The sequence below is a fragment of the Populus trichocarpa genome, chromosome 8 (assembly GCF_000002775.5).
Source record: "Populus trichocarpa isolate Nisqually-1 chromosome 8, P.trichocarpa_v4.1, whole genome shotgun sequence".
In the NCBI taxonomy this organism is placed as follows: domain Eukaryota; kingdom Viridiplantae; phylum Streptophyta; class Magnoliopsida; order Malpighiales; family Salicaceae; genus Populus; species Populus trichocarpa.
This window is the reverse complement of record NC_037292.2, coordinates 14,447,064-14,463,378: the sequence shown is the minus strand read 5'-3', so window position 1 is coordinate 14,463,378 and position 16,315 is coordinate 14,447,064. Positions and strand designations below refer to the sequence as shown.

General features: G+C 35.7%; 1 protein-coding gene and 1 long non-coding RNA gene across 2 annotated transcripts; both read left to right on the top strand.

Annotated features, from left to right (window-relative positions):
* Positions 1 to 13,484: 13,484 nt before the first annotated feature.
* On the top strand, positions 13,485 to 14,783 carry LOC127905704 (uncharacterized). The gene is made up of 2 exons (XR_008060003.1): positions 13,485 to 13,654; positions 14,520 to 14,783. It is a non-coding gene; the product is annotated as an uncharacterized LOC127905704 (long non-coding RNA).
* Positions 14,784 to 14,988: 205 nt separating this feature from the next.
* LOC127905651 (uncharacterized) lies at positions 14,989 to 16,260 on the top strand. Its single transcript, XM_052455169.1, has one exon. The coding sequence runs from the start codon at positions 14,989 to 14,991 to the stop codon at positions 16,258 to 16,260; it is 1,272 nt and encodes a 423-aa protein (XP_052311129.1).
* The last annotated feature ends 55 nt before the right edge of the window (positions 16,261 to 16,315 follow it).

The window sequence follows — 16,315 nt, the reverse complement described above, 5'->3', positions numbered from 1 at the left end:
TGATATATTAAGCACAAAAGAAAGGTTTATTAATATCTTGTTTAAGAGGTATTGAGCAGATATATAAATTTAATGAGAGTTTATTTATCTGGATAGATTAATGGAAGTTGAATGATGAATGCCTTGCTTTGTGGAATTTACAAATTGTTTTTCTATTTTAATGCTTTGATTACTAGGGACTAGTAATAAGCTGGTTGGGGGGTGTGATTTGTACTTAAAAGTGCATTTTTATCAAGGTTTTATATCATCATTTTGCACTTGAAGTATCAATAACTCCTTAACTAAAGCATGTTTTATTTTAGCAAGTTTGATACCATAAGATACCTTTAATTTATGGTAAATGTTCATCTTAAATGCAGGCCTATCACATAGATGAAAGGATTGATTGATGAGTTTAAGTACTGAAATTAAAAGGACAAAGAGAGGGCCAAACTTAGAAAAGAGATGTTGGTTCAGTCCAAACTTGAACACTGTTCGGTCATCGGGCCATATCTAGAGCTGTAGATCTTGGATTTAGGTCTGCTTTATATGGATGGAAATCTAAGATATAGGCCTAAAACTTTCATGAGGAGTCCAAGATTTAAAAAGGTCGTTTTCAAGTCCAAATGGTAGCAACAACGGAGAAGTCCAAATCTATCCTGCAGCCCAAACACTGTTCAGTGTTCAGCCCATATCTCGAGTTCTAGAAGTCCAAATGACCTCATTTGTTTTTCCTGGAAAGTTGAGACAATGTCCTAGAACTTTCATGATTTAAGTCAGTTCAAATTATGATGTTATCAATGATGTTTTGTTCAGACAAGAAGATAAGGATTGTCACCAAGTCAAGATGTGGCCACCCACTCAACAATTAGTCATCAAATCAATAGTTCCAAATTTTGGCCTATAAAAGGAGGTATTTGCCATGCATTTAGGTATCTTGGTTTTCAGATCAAGATCATATTCTTGCTCTCTCTTTATATTTTTGTAATGCCGAAGTTTTGTTTATATTAATCTTTTGTTTATGTTTTTCATTTCCTTTCCTTTCCTTTACTTAGTTAACTTATATCTTATTTATGTTCTTATCTTGTTTATTTATGTTTCTCTTCTTCATTATGTTTAGCTAAGTTTATTATGTCAAGGTGAAAAGGTTACACTAATGGTGTAAGAATAAGTATAATATAAATTCAACATGAACTTTAATGTTTGATACTAACATGTTTTGTATTTGTTGTCTTATTCACTCTTAATACTTTACTTGTTAAATGGCTAATCTAGATTTATGTTGTATAACCTTGGTACAACAAATACTTGGCACTTTCATAGCCCAAATCGTATGGTATAATCGACACCTGTGCTATGAAAAGAACTTGATTTGTTGTTAACATAAGTTATAATCATGAATACCTGACAACATTTACAAGTATTAGCATTACTCGAATAAGATAACTAATGTAATCATGTTAACAATTTGTAATCTGATTGGAACCTCCTTTGTGTGTGGTTTCCAGTTGAGTAATAAGAGTTTATACTATACTTGTTTGAAATATCCTTAGTGGATCCTCTAACCTTGACAGTTGTTTTTATCATTATTTAATCCTTATATCAATATCACATCTCAAAGCTCTCTTCAACTTATTATTATTATTATTATTATTATTATTATTATTATTATTATATAGTTAACCTCCTTGTGGTTCGACCCCGGTCTTGACGGATTATTTATTACTTCGACACTCCTGCACTTGAGAGAAGACATCAATCTTTTGGTCGTGTCAGAGCATGACCAATATTTAAGGTAAGTACTAGTGACCTTAAGAGAACATCGATTGTATGCCAAACTTAGCAAGTGCGAGTTATGTCTGAAAGAAGTGATTTTCCAAGGACATGTTATATCGACTGAAGGAATATCAATAAATCCCAGAAAAGTCAAGGCAATATTGAAATGGAAAAGACCTACGAATATGATTGAGATTCATAGTTTTATTGGATTAGCAAGGTACTATCAAAGATTTATAGAGAGGTTTTCCACCATAGCTATTCCCATGACCTAATTGACTCGTAAATAGACAAAATAAGAATGGATAAAAGAATATGAAGAAAGCTTTCAAGACCAAGAATTTTTTATAGTACCCTGCTAATCTAAGAAAACTATTAATCTCAGTCACATTTGTAGGTCTTTTCCATTTCAATACTGCACTGGCGTGCCTGTGTCGATAGTTTCAGACCGAGACCCCAGGTTAACCTCCCGGTTGTGGCGTGAATTAACTGCCTATCCCCACCTCTTCCCAGCATACTAGTGTTCGACACTTTCTATCATATAAAGCTTTGTAAGGAGCCATTCCTATTGTAGCTTAGTAGATATTGTTATAGGTAAACTCTACTAACGATATATGATCTTCCTAACTCTCTCTAAACTGCAACATACAGGCCCTTAACAAGTCTTCTAATATTTGAATGGTTCTCTTAGATTGACTATCAGTCTGCTATACACTCGGTCTGCTAACGACATATGAAAAGTTATGCTTAGATTCAACTTTGTTTCCAAAGCCTGCTATACACTCGGCCACAACCGGGAGGTAAACCTGGGGTCTTGGTCTATCGACATGGGCACTCTAGTGTTGGCACTTCCTTTAGAAACAGAGAGACTAGTGGTCTATAGTGATGCATCGAAGAAAGTTTTAGGTTGTGTATTGATGCAACACGATAAAGTGATTGCTTATGCCTCAAGATAGTTAAAAAGCCATGAGGTCAATTACTAGGTGCATAACTTAGAATTAGTCGTTGTAGTATTTGCTCTGAGGGTTTGAAGGCATTATTTATATGGGTCTCAGGTCCAGATATTTATGAATCATAAAAGTTTAAGATATCTGATAACATAGAAGGAATTCAATATGCAACAAGGACGTTGGGTGGAATTAATTAAAGATTATGATTATGTAATTGAATACCATCCAGGGAAAGCAAATGTTGTTGCAGATGCTTTTAGTCGCAAGATTAGGTCAATGGGGGTTTAGTGGGACAATTCAGATGGAAGGGAATTGTTAGAGCTAAGAAAGATCGGTGCTTAAGTAGAGGCAAGACCAAAAAAGTCTTTGATAGCTCAATTAAAAATAAGATCGACACTCCAGGACAGGGTGCCTGAGGCTCAATGAAAAGATGTCAAAGTTGGTAAGATAAGAGACAAAGTAAAGTCAAGAGTTGAGACATCATACCAGATTCTAGACGATGATATGATAGTCATAGAAAGGTTAATGTACTTGTCAAATGATGAAACATTAAAAAAAGGAAATTCTATGAGAAGCTTATGAGTTGAGGCTTGCAACACACCCTGGGAGTACAAAAATATATCAAGATTTAAAGGAATTATATTGGTGGCCGAATATGAAAAATGAGTTGGTTGAATACATGGCAAGGTGTGGGATCTATCAACAGGTAAATATGGAACACTAGAAACTAATTGGGCTGTTACAACCACTACTAATACCTGAGTGGAAGTGGAAAAACATCACGATGGACTTTGTATCGGGGTTACCTATGGGAAAGAGGGCATCAATGCGGTTTGGTCATCATCGACCGACTAACCAAATCTGCACTTTTTTACCTATGAAAATGGTGGACTTAGTGGAAAAATTAGCAAAATTGTATATGAATGAAGTTGTGAGATTACATGGAGTGCCCGTGTTGATAGTTTCAGATCGAGACCCCAGGTTTACCTCTTGGTTGTGGGCAATTGCATAGCAAGCTTTAAGAACAAAGTTGAATCTAAGCACAACTTTTCATACCCAGACTGTGGTTAATTTGAGAGAACCATTCAAATATTAGAAGACTTGTTAGGGGCCTGTATATTGGAGTTCAGAAGGAGTTAGCAAGATCATATGTCGTTAGTAGAGTTTACCTATAACAATAGCTACCAAGCTACAATAGGAATGGCTCTTTACGAAGCTTTATATGGTAGAAAATGTCGAACGCTAGTATGCTCAGAAGAGGTGGGGGATAGGCAGTTAATTGGGCTAGAATTGGTGTAGGTTACCTTAGAAAAGATAAAGATCATAAAAGATAGGATGAAAGCAGTCCAAGATAAGTAGAAGAGTTGTGCAGATAACAGGAGGAGACCTTTAGAATTTGGTATTGCCGATAAAGTATTTTTTAAGGTTGCACTGTGGAAACAAATGTTGAGACTTAGTATGAAAGGAAAATTATTGTCAAGGTATATTGGGCCCTTTGAAGTCAATAAAATGATTGGACTTGTAGCCTATAAATTGGCATTGCCTCCACATCTGGCTAAGATCCACGACGTGTTTCATATTTCCCCGTTAAGAGGAGATGAAGTGGATCCATCTTCAAACCTACCTCAGATTCCTCTAGAAATTGATATAGATTTGAAACTAGAAGTGAAACCAATGAAAGTGTTAGATTATAGTGAAAAGGAACTGAGGAGTATGAAAATTCTGATGATCAAAGTATCACGAAGGAACTCTTAAATTGAATAGGTGACCTGGGAAAGAAAATCTAAAAAGAGAAAGAAATACTCTGAATTGTTTCTAGATTCAGGTATGAGGTTTAAATTTCGAAGAATAAATTTTCTTTTTGGATGGGAGAATGTAAAAACTCGATTATAATCTAACTCGGCCGAAAATAAAAAGAAGATATTTTATTTTTAATTTAAAAATAAAAAAGGGTTGGAATAAAAAATAATAATAAAATAAATAGATAAGTATATGAGAGGGATGAAATTAAACAAAGAAAAGTGATAAAACATTAATTAATTGAGAAGGAAATGATGGGGGTAAATTGGGAAAAAGCTAAACTAAAAGGGGTCAATGTGCAAAATTAAAAGTTTAGGCTATATAAATGCCTAAATTTCTTCTCTTGACTGACAATTTTGAATGCTAAAAGAGGGGGAAGAATTCTTGAATATTTTTATTCAAATTCTTGCCTAATTCTCTCAAATAAAGGAGAAATTAAGTGTAATTAGGGAATTTGAGTTATGTTTAGGGATCAAAATGGTTGATTAAGAGATTATAGAATTATAAGAGATTATAGAATTATTTTGAAGAGAGAAAAAAATATCAACAGTTAGGGTTTAGGGAGGAGGAGAAGGAGAAGGGAACTTGGGGTTTTCTTGCTTTCCTTCATTGAAACATTCTTCCATTGAGGTAATGGACCTATTCTATGTAATTAATTATTTTAATTTCATGCCTTGATGAAGAAATGAAATTGTTTATATTATGTGAAATTAGGGAATTGTATTGTGAATTGTGTAATGATGCAATTAATGACTTGTTGATGATTATAATAATGTGTTAAGATTGGGTAATTGGTTAATTTAAAAAGAAATAGAAGAAACAAACCATTTCTCTTTAGTAATGACTCTCGGCCAAGAGGAAGAAATGAAAAAGAAATTGGAGAATTAATACAATTGGTTAAAATTATGCTAAATAGCATGTGAATAAATGTAAATGGAGTGAAAGCATAAGAATTTTTTTTTTTAAAAAAAAAAGGCGATCCTCTCTATTGGTTTCGGCCAAGACTACAAAAAATGAGAGGGTTGAATTGTGGCCTTGATAGTGAAGGAAACATGTTTAATTAGGATTGATTTATGTGTTCAAAAAAAAATATACATGAATCATATTGAGTTGTGTTAATTTTAAATTTGAAAATTTTATATGAAAAATAAAATTAATTCTTATAGTAAACGAATGGTTAGTGATTCTTAAATTTTTTGGCAATACGGGTGAGCCTATGAAGTTAGGCCAACAGCAAGGGACCACATCACATGCAGAAGCATCAGGTAAGTGTTCAACACCTTGAAATAAATTATTTGTTTATTTCTATAATTTTATAAGGAATTTCTTTTAATTGTAATTTAGTGTATAATTGTGAAAAAAAAATGGAAATAACACTTTGTTGAATGGGCGTGTTGAAAGATTATTTCCTGATTATTTGAAATAATATCATGTTGAATGGGTATATCAAAAGATTATTTTCTAGTTAATAGAAATAATATCTTGTTAAATGGGGGTGTTCAAAAATATTATTTCCTAAACAACAGAAATAATGTACTGACTAATAAACAAGTTGAGATGGTTATATCATAGTTAATGGAAAAGATATTTAGTTAAGGATTGTGATAGACATTAAATATCAATGATAAGTTACTCCATTAAATGATGTAGTGAATGTATTATTGAGTATAAATTAAATGGTCCTTATTTTATTTGTTTATTGTAAAGTGTAAAATTTAATTTTTACCTAATATTTATTTGTCATATAAATATGTTGCTAGATACCTCGCGCCCTCGAGCTGGAAAGTAAATGCATAGATAGAAGCCTTTGTTTAAATTAATTATGTATTCGGAGGCATTAATATTTTGTTGTTGTGTAGTCTTTGTGTTTAAGAATTTAAATATTTAAATTATCTTTGACTTACGATGTAATTAAAGATATTGTCCATATCGAGTTAGTATATAGTTTTGTTGCGTGCCAAACTAAACATATCTATTTTCTTAAGAAATTAATGCTTACTGTGAACAAATTAGTTTTAGAATTTTGTTCTATGAAATATTATAATGCTAACTCTACAAAAAAACAAAGAAGAGGAAAGTTGATATTTTGGTTGAGTTGTAAAGTCCAATATAAAGGGATGAACACTCTGGTTGTAATTTGCAGGTTGAGAAATTCTTTAAGTCGATAACTTGGTATTAAAGATATAAAGGAGACTATGTTGATTTTTAAAAAAAAAAAATTGCACCAAATAAAATCAACACACACACACATGTAACACACACATATGTGTGTGTGTATTTCTATTTTGTTTTTGGTTGTTACACATTTCAATTTTAAAATTTAAATTTTCAAATGAGATTTCAAGAATAATTTTATATTGTCACGAGGTGATGTAAAGCTGTGTTATAAAAATCAATGGAGTCGCCACCTAAATTTTCTAAGATAAAGATCTCAAAAAAAACTTAACACTAGTCACCAAAAATCAGGTAAGGAGGTTGGTTACACCTTAAAGGTGTCCTTACAAAAACTTTGCCTATTTTGTCTAAATTCATGGAAAAAAATCATCTAATTTATTCTTGTGAATTATGACCTTTAATATATTTTTAAAACTTGAGTTCATGGATTTATAGAGATATACATGTTAAAGAAAAAAAAATTGTATCCATGTTTGATTTATTCCGTATTTACAATTCCTTTAAATTAAACTCCTTCATATTATTACGAACAATGATGAAATCAAATTGAATCCATGTAATAAGAAAAGGTAGATAAATGAATATTCATCTCCTTCATATTATTACAAACAATGATGAAATCAAATTGAATCCATGTAATAAGAAAAGGTAGATAAATGAATATTCATACATAAAAGGAAAGAAACAATTATTGTTATTATTATATTTTTATCATGTGCACAAGTATATACCTATCCTAAAAACGAATCTTTTCACATATATGCTTATATCAATTATATTTGCAAGTCATCAAGTTGATCAATCTATAAATTAAGTAGGAGTATTAATTAATTCTATACTAACCAAATTAACTAAGTGAGAGTCCTTCAAACAAAATATGATTAAAAATAAAATCCATGTTACAAAATTAATCAAAGTTAAATATTATGTCATATTAATTATTTAAATTCCAGGTCTACGCTTACAAAAAAATAGAAAGCCTAAATCTAAAATATATTAACAAGAAAACAACTTTTAACATTAAAATTCATGTCTTTTTAATTTAATCCATATCTAAATAAAATTTTATCCAAGTCGTGTTTTATATCATAATTAGATATCATAAAGACTCGAAATTAAAAAGAATTGGAATAAAATTTTTTATTTTTCTACCAAGTAATCTCATATCATATTATAAGAGGGGTTTGATTGCAACAATTAGAAGTTGGGTATAAATCTATAATTATAGCATAGGTTACATAGAGGGAGAGCAAAACAACCTTACTTGTACATACACTAAACATCCAGTTGGCTACTCTCACTTGTGGGAGCTTGTCGACGGTTGAATTAGGACGGTTCAAGTGGTGGCAGACAAGGGAGGAGTGGACAAAGTTGATGGTCAAATGCGTGTGTATAGAAAGAATTTTTTGGTAGGGTTTTTCGGCTGGAACCCATTTTTACAATTTAGATTTTTCTCCTTCTATGTTTTTTCCTCTCAAAACCTTTGAAATAAATTAATGAGCTTTTATTTTTTGTATTGCCTAAAATTGAACTTTGGCTACTACACAAACTTTATATTTTTTAGTCTTTTTTATTTTCAAGCCCTATTTTAATTTTAACTTGGTTGATGACATATATAATTCTTTAAAAGAAGGTTCTCATCCTTTTTTTTAACCATGTTATTAAAATTTTAGTTAAAATTATATGTTCTCTTTTTTTATTAATTTTTTATATCAATGCACAGCGAGTGAATATTATGGAATGAAATGCAATTGTCCTATATTACTATATTGGTAGATCTTCAAAGAATGTAAGCCCATTAATTGGTAGATCTCCAAAGAATTTTACTATATTGATTAAAATAATATCAATATTCTAAATTCGAACATTAGTACACACCCTATTTTAGAAATAACATTATCACATGAAACTTAATTGTATGTTAAATTTGTAAAAAGAAAAGTGTGTCTCCAATTTTAAAAATGAGACCACCATATAATATTTTTTTAATAATATTGGGTTAAATTGGAAACTTTTATGAATTGCAGATAATATATTTAATTTTTTTTAGCATGCAACATGTTCGTAATTGATTGGTTATGAGATAAGATTATAGTAAAATAAAAAAAAAAATCCTATTAACAATTTAATTTATATGATATGAAAATTTTAATAATTAAATAATATTTCAAATTTAACTATATTTATTCTTTAAATAATTAAAAATAAATAAATATAATAAATCTATACAAGTTTCAAACTAAAAAAAAAAAATTAAGAGTTAAGTTGTTGAGTTACATACCGTCTCCTTGTATGCTACAACCTGGATTAAATTTGACTAAACCCAATCAAATTAGAACTTTTTCACCTTGTGAGTTTTTCAGAGAGAGCAAAAATACCAGAAATCTTATATACTTATCTGAATTATTTCCACTAAATAGGCCATACTAAACTTTATTACAGAATTGGGAGATTACATCAAGATATATACATGTACTTCACTTAAATCCTTGCTCCCAAAATCCCATTTCACAATCTACACTAGACTTAATTTACTGAAACAAATAATGTATAATGTAATTAAACACAACACTAGGAATTGCAATTTCATCCGAATCCAATAGTTACCGACCTAAATAAATAGGAAATGTTTTGACCGGATCAAGTTCGAGTAAAACCTAATGGCAAAAAGTTAGGTATCGGGTTGGGTATATATACTAAAAAAATAAACAACCTTAAAATTTGAAAACATTACATGTATAGCAAGCTAATTACACACTAAATATTTGTAAATTATAACATTAAAATTCGAGTTGGGTTATGGATATTGATGGGTACCTCTAAACCAGATCGGGTTAAGTTTGGGCATCAAAAATACATACTCTGATTAGGTTTTGATGGGGTTTAAATAGTTATTTTGAATTCAAATTTGGGTATAAATAGTAAAACCCTGGCACATGAATATCCATAGTCATATCCTTACATGGCACCCTAATTTTTTTTCTATTAACATGGGTGTTCGGGCCAACTTGCGCGCACCTTGACTAATCCCAAGGGTCCTAAAGTTAACGACCATGTAAGCCTCCAGTGGCCCTGAGGTTTGTGAGACTCGAACTAGTGACCTCTGGGAGCAAATCTAGGACCTGACCAGTTAAACTACACCTCTCAGGGTTACTTTAATTCTTGATCACGTAACATGATGAAGTGGAGATAGATATCAAGCATGAGATAGGCTAAAGTGTTCTCGTGCATATAAACAAAGGATGTTTGGAACTCTTGAAATTAAATTCAATTTCAATTTTTAAATTAATTTTTGTTTTTGGAATTGTTTTATGAGTGTTGATTTAACTTCAAAATGGAACTAAAATCATAAAAAAAAATAGGTAAAAGCAACTCAGATGAGAGATTACAATTGTCATAACCTTATTTCTATCCTCATTTTATTAACAATTTTAAAAAATATTCAAAAATAGCAAAAAAAAAATAAAAAATAAAAAATATATTTTTGATGTATTTACGTCATTTTGATATTTTTAACATCTTTTTAAAAAGAATTCAAAATTCAAAAACTTGTTTTCAACGTGTTCAACTTTTAAGCGCCTATTTTAAAATCATTGTTTATTTTTCTCTTCGAATTAGTGTTGATGTTGCCTTTTAAAAAAATATTAAAATACAAAAATAAATAATAAAAAAAAAATATTTGGACAAGGAAACCAAAAATTCAAAAGAAGAAAATGAAGGACCAAAGTGTCTTTATAATTGCTTAAGGACTAAGTAATTGAGAGAAAAAGAATAAATTTATTTTGCTTATAAATAAGTGGTTGTGGGAGAATTTTGGGGCCTTAACAAAATAAGAAAGGAATTAGTTAGAGGGAGCTTATACAAAAATGGCTTGACCCTGCACTCCTTCTCTCCAAAAGAAAGAAAAACATCATATATGAAGAAAGGAAAGAGAAGGAATAAAAACTAATTAACTCTCCCAGCCTCCTTTGAAGCAACTACAACAACTCTTCTCCGCACAACACCGTGACATTCCCTTCTCATCATAGTCACAAGCCACGACAACATCTCCTTCTTCGCACCATGAGCACCATCATATGGGTTTTTATAAGGAAAATATAACAAAAAAATATATATTATTTAACAACAACAACAACAACAATAACAATAATAACAATAATACAAGCAAACAAATTATTACATCGAATTCGTTAGCTCATAGAGGAAGAATAAAGAGGGTGTAGAAATTACATTTAATTAGGATATAGTTAGATCCTTCTTTGCATAAGACAAACCTTTTATGTCGATTGGGTTATACCCATCCAATTTGTCATTACTTGGTTTTGGTATATATAGCTTTGGTTTCGGGAGGTTTGTTTTTTAGGCATACCCATCATGTGGCTTGTAAACACCCAAAGGAATATATATATATATATATATATTTAGAGAGAGAGAGATGATGATGAATGCAGTTTTCGCTGCCGATGCAGAAATCGGCAGCGACGCAGTTTTCGCTGCCGATGCAGAAATCAGCAGCGATGCAGTATTCGCTGCCGATTCTGGACTGGACAACGATGCAGTTTTCGCTGCCGATTCTGGACTGGGCAGCGATGCAGTTTTCGCTGCCGATTCTGGACTTGGCAGCGACGCAGCTTTCGCTGCCGATGCAGAAATCGGCAGCGATGCAGTTTTCGCTGCCGATTCTGGACTTGGCAGCGACGCAGCCTTCACTACCGATACAGATATCGGTAGCGACACAGTTTTCGCTGCCCATTTCTTGATCGGCAGCGATGCAGTTTTCGCTGCCGATGCAGAAATCGGCAGCGACGCAGTTTTCGCTGCCGATGCAGAAATCGACAGCGATGCAGTTTTCGCTGCCGATTTCTCAATGAACAGTGACGCAGAGCTGGGAGGGAGGGGTAAAACTGATTTTAGATAAACTAAACAAGGATAAGGACACACCTAAACCAACCCCCAAACAACCCATTTCATTGGATGGGTAGTATAAATACAAAGAGGGGAGAGAGAATGACCCATTTTCTTCCAAATCCAGCAGCTGCATGCCGTTCTTCCCTTCCCCTTTCACAACAGAAACGTGAATCAGACCAGTAGAGATTACTTTGTGAACTTGTGAGGGAGAGATGAGACCTTGAGAGAGGAGTGGGCAGCTGCATAGAGGAGAGGAAAAAGAGAGCTGGAAAACGTGAGGAAGAAGAAGGAGGAGAACCAGCAGCTGAATAGTGTTAAACCTTCCTCAAACTTAGTTAAATTCAGAAGGTATGGGTCATTAAAACTCTCTTCCTCTCCCCCGTAAGATCAAAAACGAAAATGAAGAAGAAAAACCCTAAGAAAAGAATTGATCTAAGACCTAAGCCAGCTGTGAAAGAAGCTGAAATTAACCAAGAGAACAAGCAAACAAAAGTGAAATAAAGTCAATTTCAGAACATCTAACAAATCATGGTAGAGGGCTGGCTTTAACTAGGGGGTAATTAATGTGTTCTGCTGTGATGTTGTTGCTGGACTTAATGTGTTCTGCTGTGATGATTGTTGCTGGAATTAATGTGTTCTGCTGTGATGTTTGTTGCTGGAATTAATGTGTTCTCCTGTGATGATTGTGCTGAAATTGATGCTGCCGATTTGTGTGTTGCGCAGCGAAATTCTGTTTCGCTAACGCAACTGAACCTGCTGCAGCGAATTAATATTCGCTGCCGATTTGTGTGTTGCGCATCGAAATTCTGTTTCGCTGACGCAACTGAACCTCCTGCAGCGATTTGATATTCGCTGCCGAATTGTGTGTTGCGCAGCGAAATTCTGTTTCGCTGACGCAACTGAACCTCCTGCAGCGATTTGATATTCGCTGCCGATTTGTGTGTTGCGCAGCGAAATTCTGTTTCGCTGACGCAACTGAACCTCCTGCAGCGATTTGATATTCGCTGCCGATTTGTGTGTTGCGCAGCGAAATTCTGTTTCGCTGCCGCAACTGAACCTCCTGCAGCGATTTGATATTCGCTGCCGATTTGTGTGTTGCGCAGCGAAATTCTGTTTCGCTGCCGCAACTGAACCTCCTGCAGCGAATTCATATTCGCTGCCGATTTGTGTGTTGCGCAGCGAAATTCTATTTCGCTGACGCAACTGAACCTCCTGCAGCGATTTGATATTCGCTGCCGAATTGTGTGTTGCGCAGCGAAATTCTGTTTCGCTGACGCAACTGAACCTGCTGCAACGATTTAATATTCGCTGCCGATTTGTGTGTTGCGCAGCGAAATTCTGTTTCGCTGCCGCAACTGAACCTCCTGCAGCGATTTGATATTCGCTGCCGATTTGTGTGTTGCGCAGCGAAATTCTGTTTCGCTGACGCAACTGAACCTCCTGCAGCGATTTGATATTCGCTGCCGAATTGTGTGTTGCGCAGCGAAATTCTGTTTCGCTGCCGCAACTGAACCTGCTGCAGCGATTTAATATTCGCTGCCGATTTGTGTGTTGCGCAGCGAAATTCTGTTTCGCTGACGCAACTGAACCTCCTGCAGCGATTTGATATTCGCTGCCGATTTGTGTGTTGCGCAGCGAAATTCTGTTCCGCTGCCGCAGCTGAACCTCCTGCAGCGAAGTGATATTCGCTGCCGAGTTGTGCGTTGTGCAGCGAAACTGTGGCGCCAACAGCGGTGCAGTTCTCGCTGCCAAACTGGCAGCCTGCGGCGAACCAGTTCTCGCTGCCGAATTGGGCAGCCTGCAACGAACCAGTTCTCGCTGCCGATTCCTACAATAAGCCTCCTAGGCAGGAATGACTTAATTGCTAATAACAATTTCATGATATGATGGTGTAAAATAGGGAACACTTGAATGTGAACATATGAACTATTGAAATAAGTGTGATGATGAATGTGATTCAAAAATAAAATAAATACAACTGTGCTGATTTGTGACCATTGATGTCTTAGGTGGTGCGGTCGGGATTGGACCATCATCAAGACAAGAACGACCCACAGGTGGAGCAGGTAGGTGACTTGCACCTTTCTTTTTCATACGTTGAATCTTGGAATATTTTAACTTGAGTACTACCATATTGTTAGAACCGATATTAAATTGTCGAACGCTTAATTGTTGATAAAAGAGTGATTAGCTTCGGCTAATGGCATCCGAATGGATGGCCGGGACAAAAGACTGATTAGCTTCGGCTAATGGCATCCAAACGGATGGCCGGGACAAAGAATGATTAGCTTTGGCTAATGGCGTCCGAATGGATGGCCGGGATGAAGGACTGATTAGCTTCGGCTAATGGCATCCAAACGGATGGCCGGGACAAAGAGTGATTAGCTTCGGCTAATGGCATCCGAATGGATGGCCGGGACAAAGAATGATTAGCTTTGGCTAATGGCGTCCGAATGGATGGCCGGGTTAAAAAGGGATGATTTCGCTGCCGATTGTGGATCGGCAGCGACGCAGTTCCGCTGCCGATTCTGGATCGGCAGCGACGCAGTTCCGCTGCCGATTCTGGATCGGCAGCGACACAGTATTCGCTGCCGATTCTGGATTGGCAGCGATGCAGTCTTCGCTGCCGATACAGACATCGGCAGCGATCCAGTTTCGCTGCCGATTCCTTGATCGACAGCGATGTAGTTTCGGCTGCCGATTTTAGGATTGGCAGCGACGCAGCTATCGCTATGGAATCCGGGACAAATAAACGACTAGTTTTGGCGAATGGCATTTGAAAACTTGTGTATCTATATGTACTACTAATTGTTACATCAAATACATGAAGAAATTATAAATGTTAATGCTTATTTAATTGCTAGGCCGTTAGTTACCATTATTATTATTATTAAGTATTTGTTTTCTCTTAAATGTTTTGTACTGCTGCAGGGACGTCACACCAACGAGATGTCTAGGATACCCGATACACGGGAACCTACTTTTGCAAGGAATTAAGTAGATGCATTCTAAATCACAATGTATTTTGTAGGGATCAATGTACTGAATGTATAACTTTTATTAGATCCTTTTTGTTTAAAAATTGTGATGGCTATTAGAAGTATAAGAGTGCAAACTCATGTCCATGTATATATATTTTTAATATGAACTTCAAATCATGCAACCTTAATATTATGTGTTTGTGTAAGATTCGCTTTTGAATGAACTGTTGATTGTATGGATTGTATTTTGATGTTGTGAGGATTCAAGTTCTTTGATTACCGGCACCATGTGATATATAAAAAAAAAACATTTACTATTGTTTTGGGCTTAGAAAGCCGGGTTGTTACAGTTGGTATCAGAGCACTTGGTATGGATCCTGAGGATCATTAATAAATGTGTTGTTGCGATGAATTTCAGGATGGTACGCACCCGACAAGGGACACGAACTGAGCCACCCTCCTTAGAAAGGAGGGGCATGAACCGAGGTGCCCAAGGTTGGCAAGACGAAGATCCCTTAGATGATACGGCATCTCATGCTCCGATAATACCGCCCGAAACTTTGCAGGGGGAAGATACGGTGGCAGGAGAAGGCACGAGGTCTCATCAGACAGAGGGAACACCCCCAGTCGCAACGGAGCAGCGAGAAAGATCAGAAGCACAGCCATCTACTGTTCCAACTGGTGTGCCCCCACAATATGTAGATGCAGGACTCCTTGTACAAATAGTTAAAGCAGTGATGGAAGGCATGGCTAGTTCAGCAGCACAAACAACCCCTACCACGCAGATTCCACTAGCAGCCCCTACGACCAGCATGACCATGGATAATGTGGTACCACTGGTGCGACTAGTCAAGAGTATGAGGGAAATGGGTTGTGAACCGTATATGGGGGAACAAGATGCAGAGATAGCTGGAAGATGGATCAGGAAGGTAGAAAAGACAATGATTCAAATAAGCATACCCGAGGGTTTGAGGGTAAATTGTGCATCCCAATTACTATCTTATAGGGCCATGACATGGTGGGAAACAGTTCAGCTGAGGCGTGCGACTGAGACCCTAACTTGGAGTGATTTCAAGACAGAGTTTGAGAATCAGTTTTATTCCAAGTATCATCGCAAGGTGAAAGAACAAGAGTTCTTAGCATTAAGGCAGGGTGATATGTCAGTATTGGAGTACGAAAGGAGATTCCATGACCTCTCATTGTTCGCCCCACATTATGTGCCGACAGAGGAACATATGATTGAAAAGTTGAGAGATGGTTTACGACAGGATTTGAGACAAGGATTGATCGCCTTGCGATTTAAATCGGTGAGGGAGTTGATTGAGGCTGCACAAGCTCTGGAGGCATGTATTGGAGAAAGCCAAGGGGGGTATCAAAGTATAAGCAAAAAGAGAGATGGGGACTATTTCAGCGGCAGACCACCGCACCCGAAGAAAGGAAAAAGTGGAGTGTTTGAGCAGCACGGGAAGAAGGGGAGTTTGATATTACCGCCTCACCAACAGTCAAGTGGGAGAATGATGGCGGGACAGTCGCACTCGAGGGCAAACTCTTCAACTGGGACCGGTGACCGCAGGGGAGTTGACTATCCTTTATGTGTAAAATGTGGACAAAAACACCCTGGGGACTGCTCAGTTTCCCCTGGGCGATGCTTTGTGTGCAGAGGAGAGGGTCATAGGTGGAGGAACTGCTAGTATCTTAGCCAAGGGTGTCATTACTGTGGTGGGAAAGGTCATTACAAGAGGGATT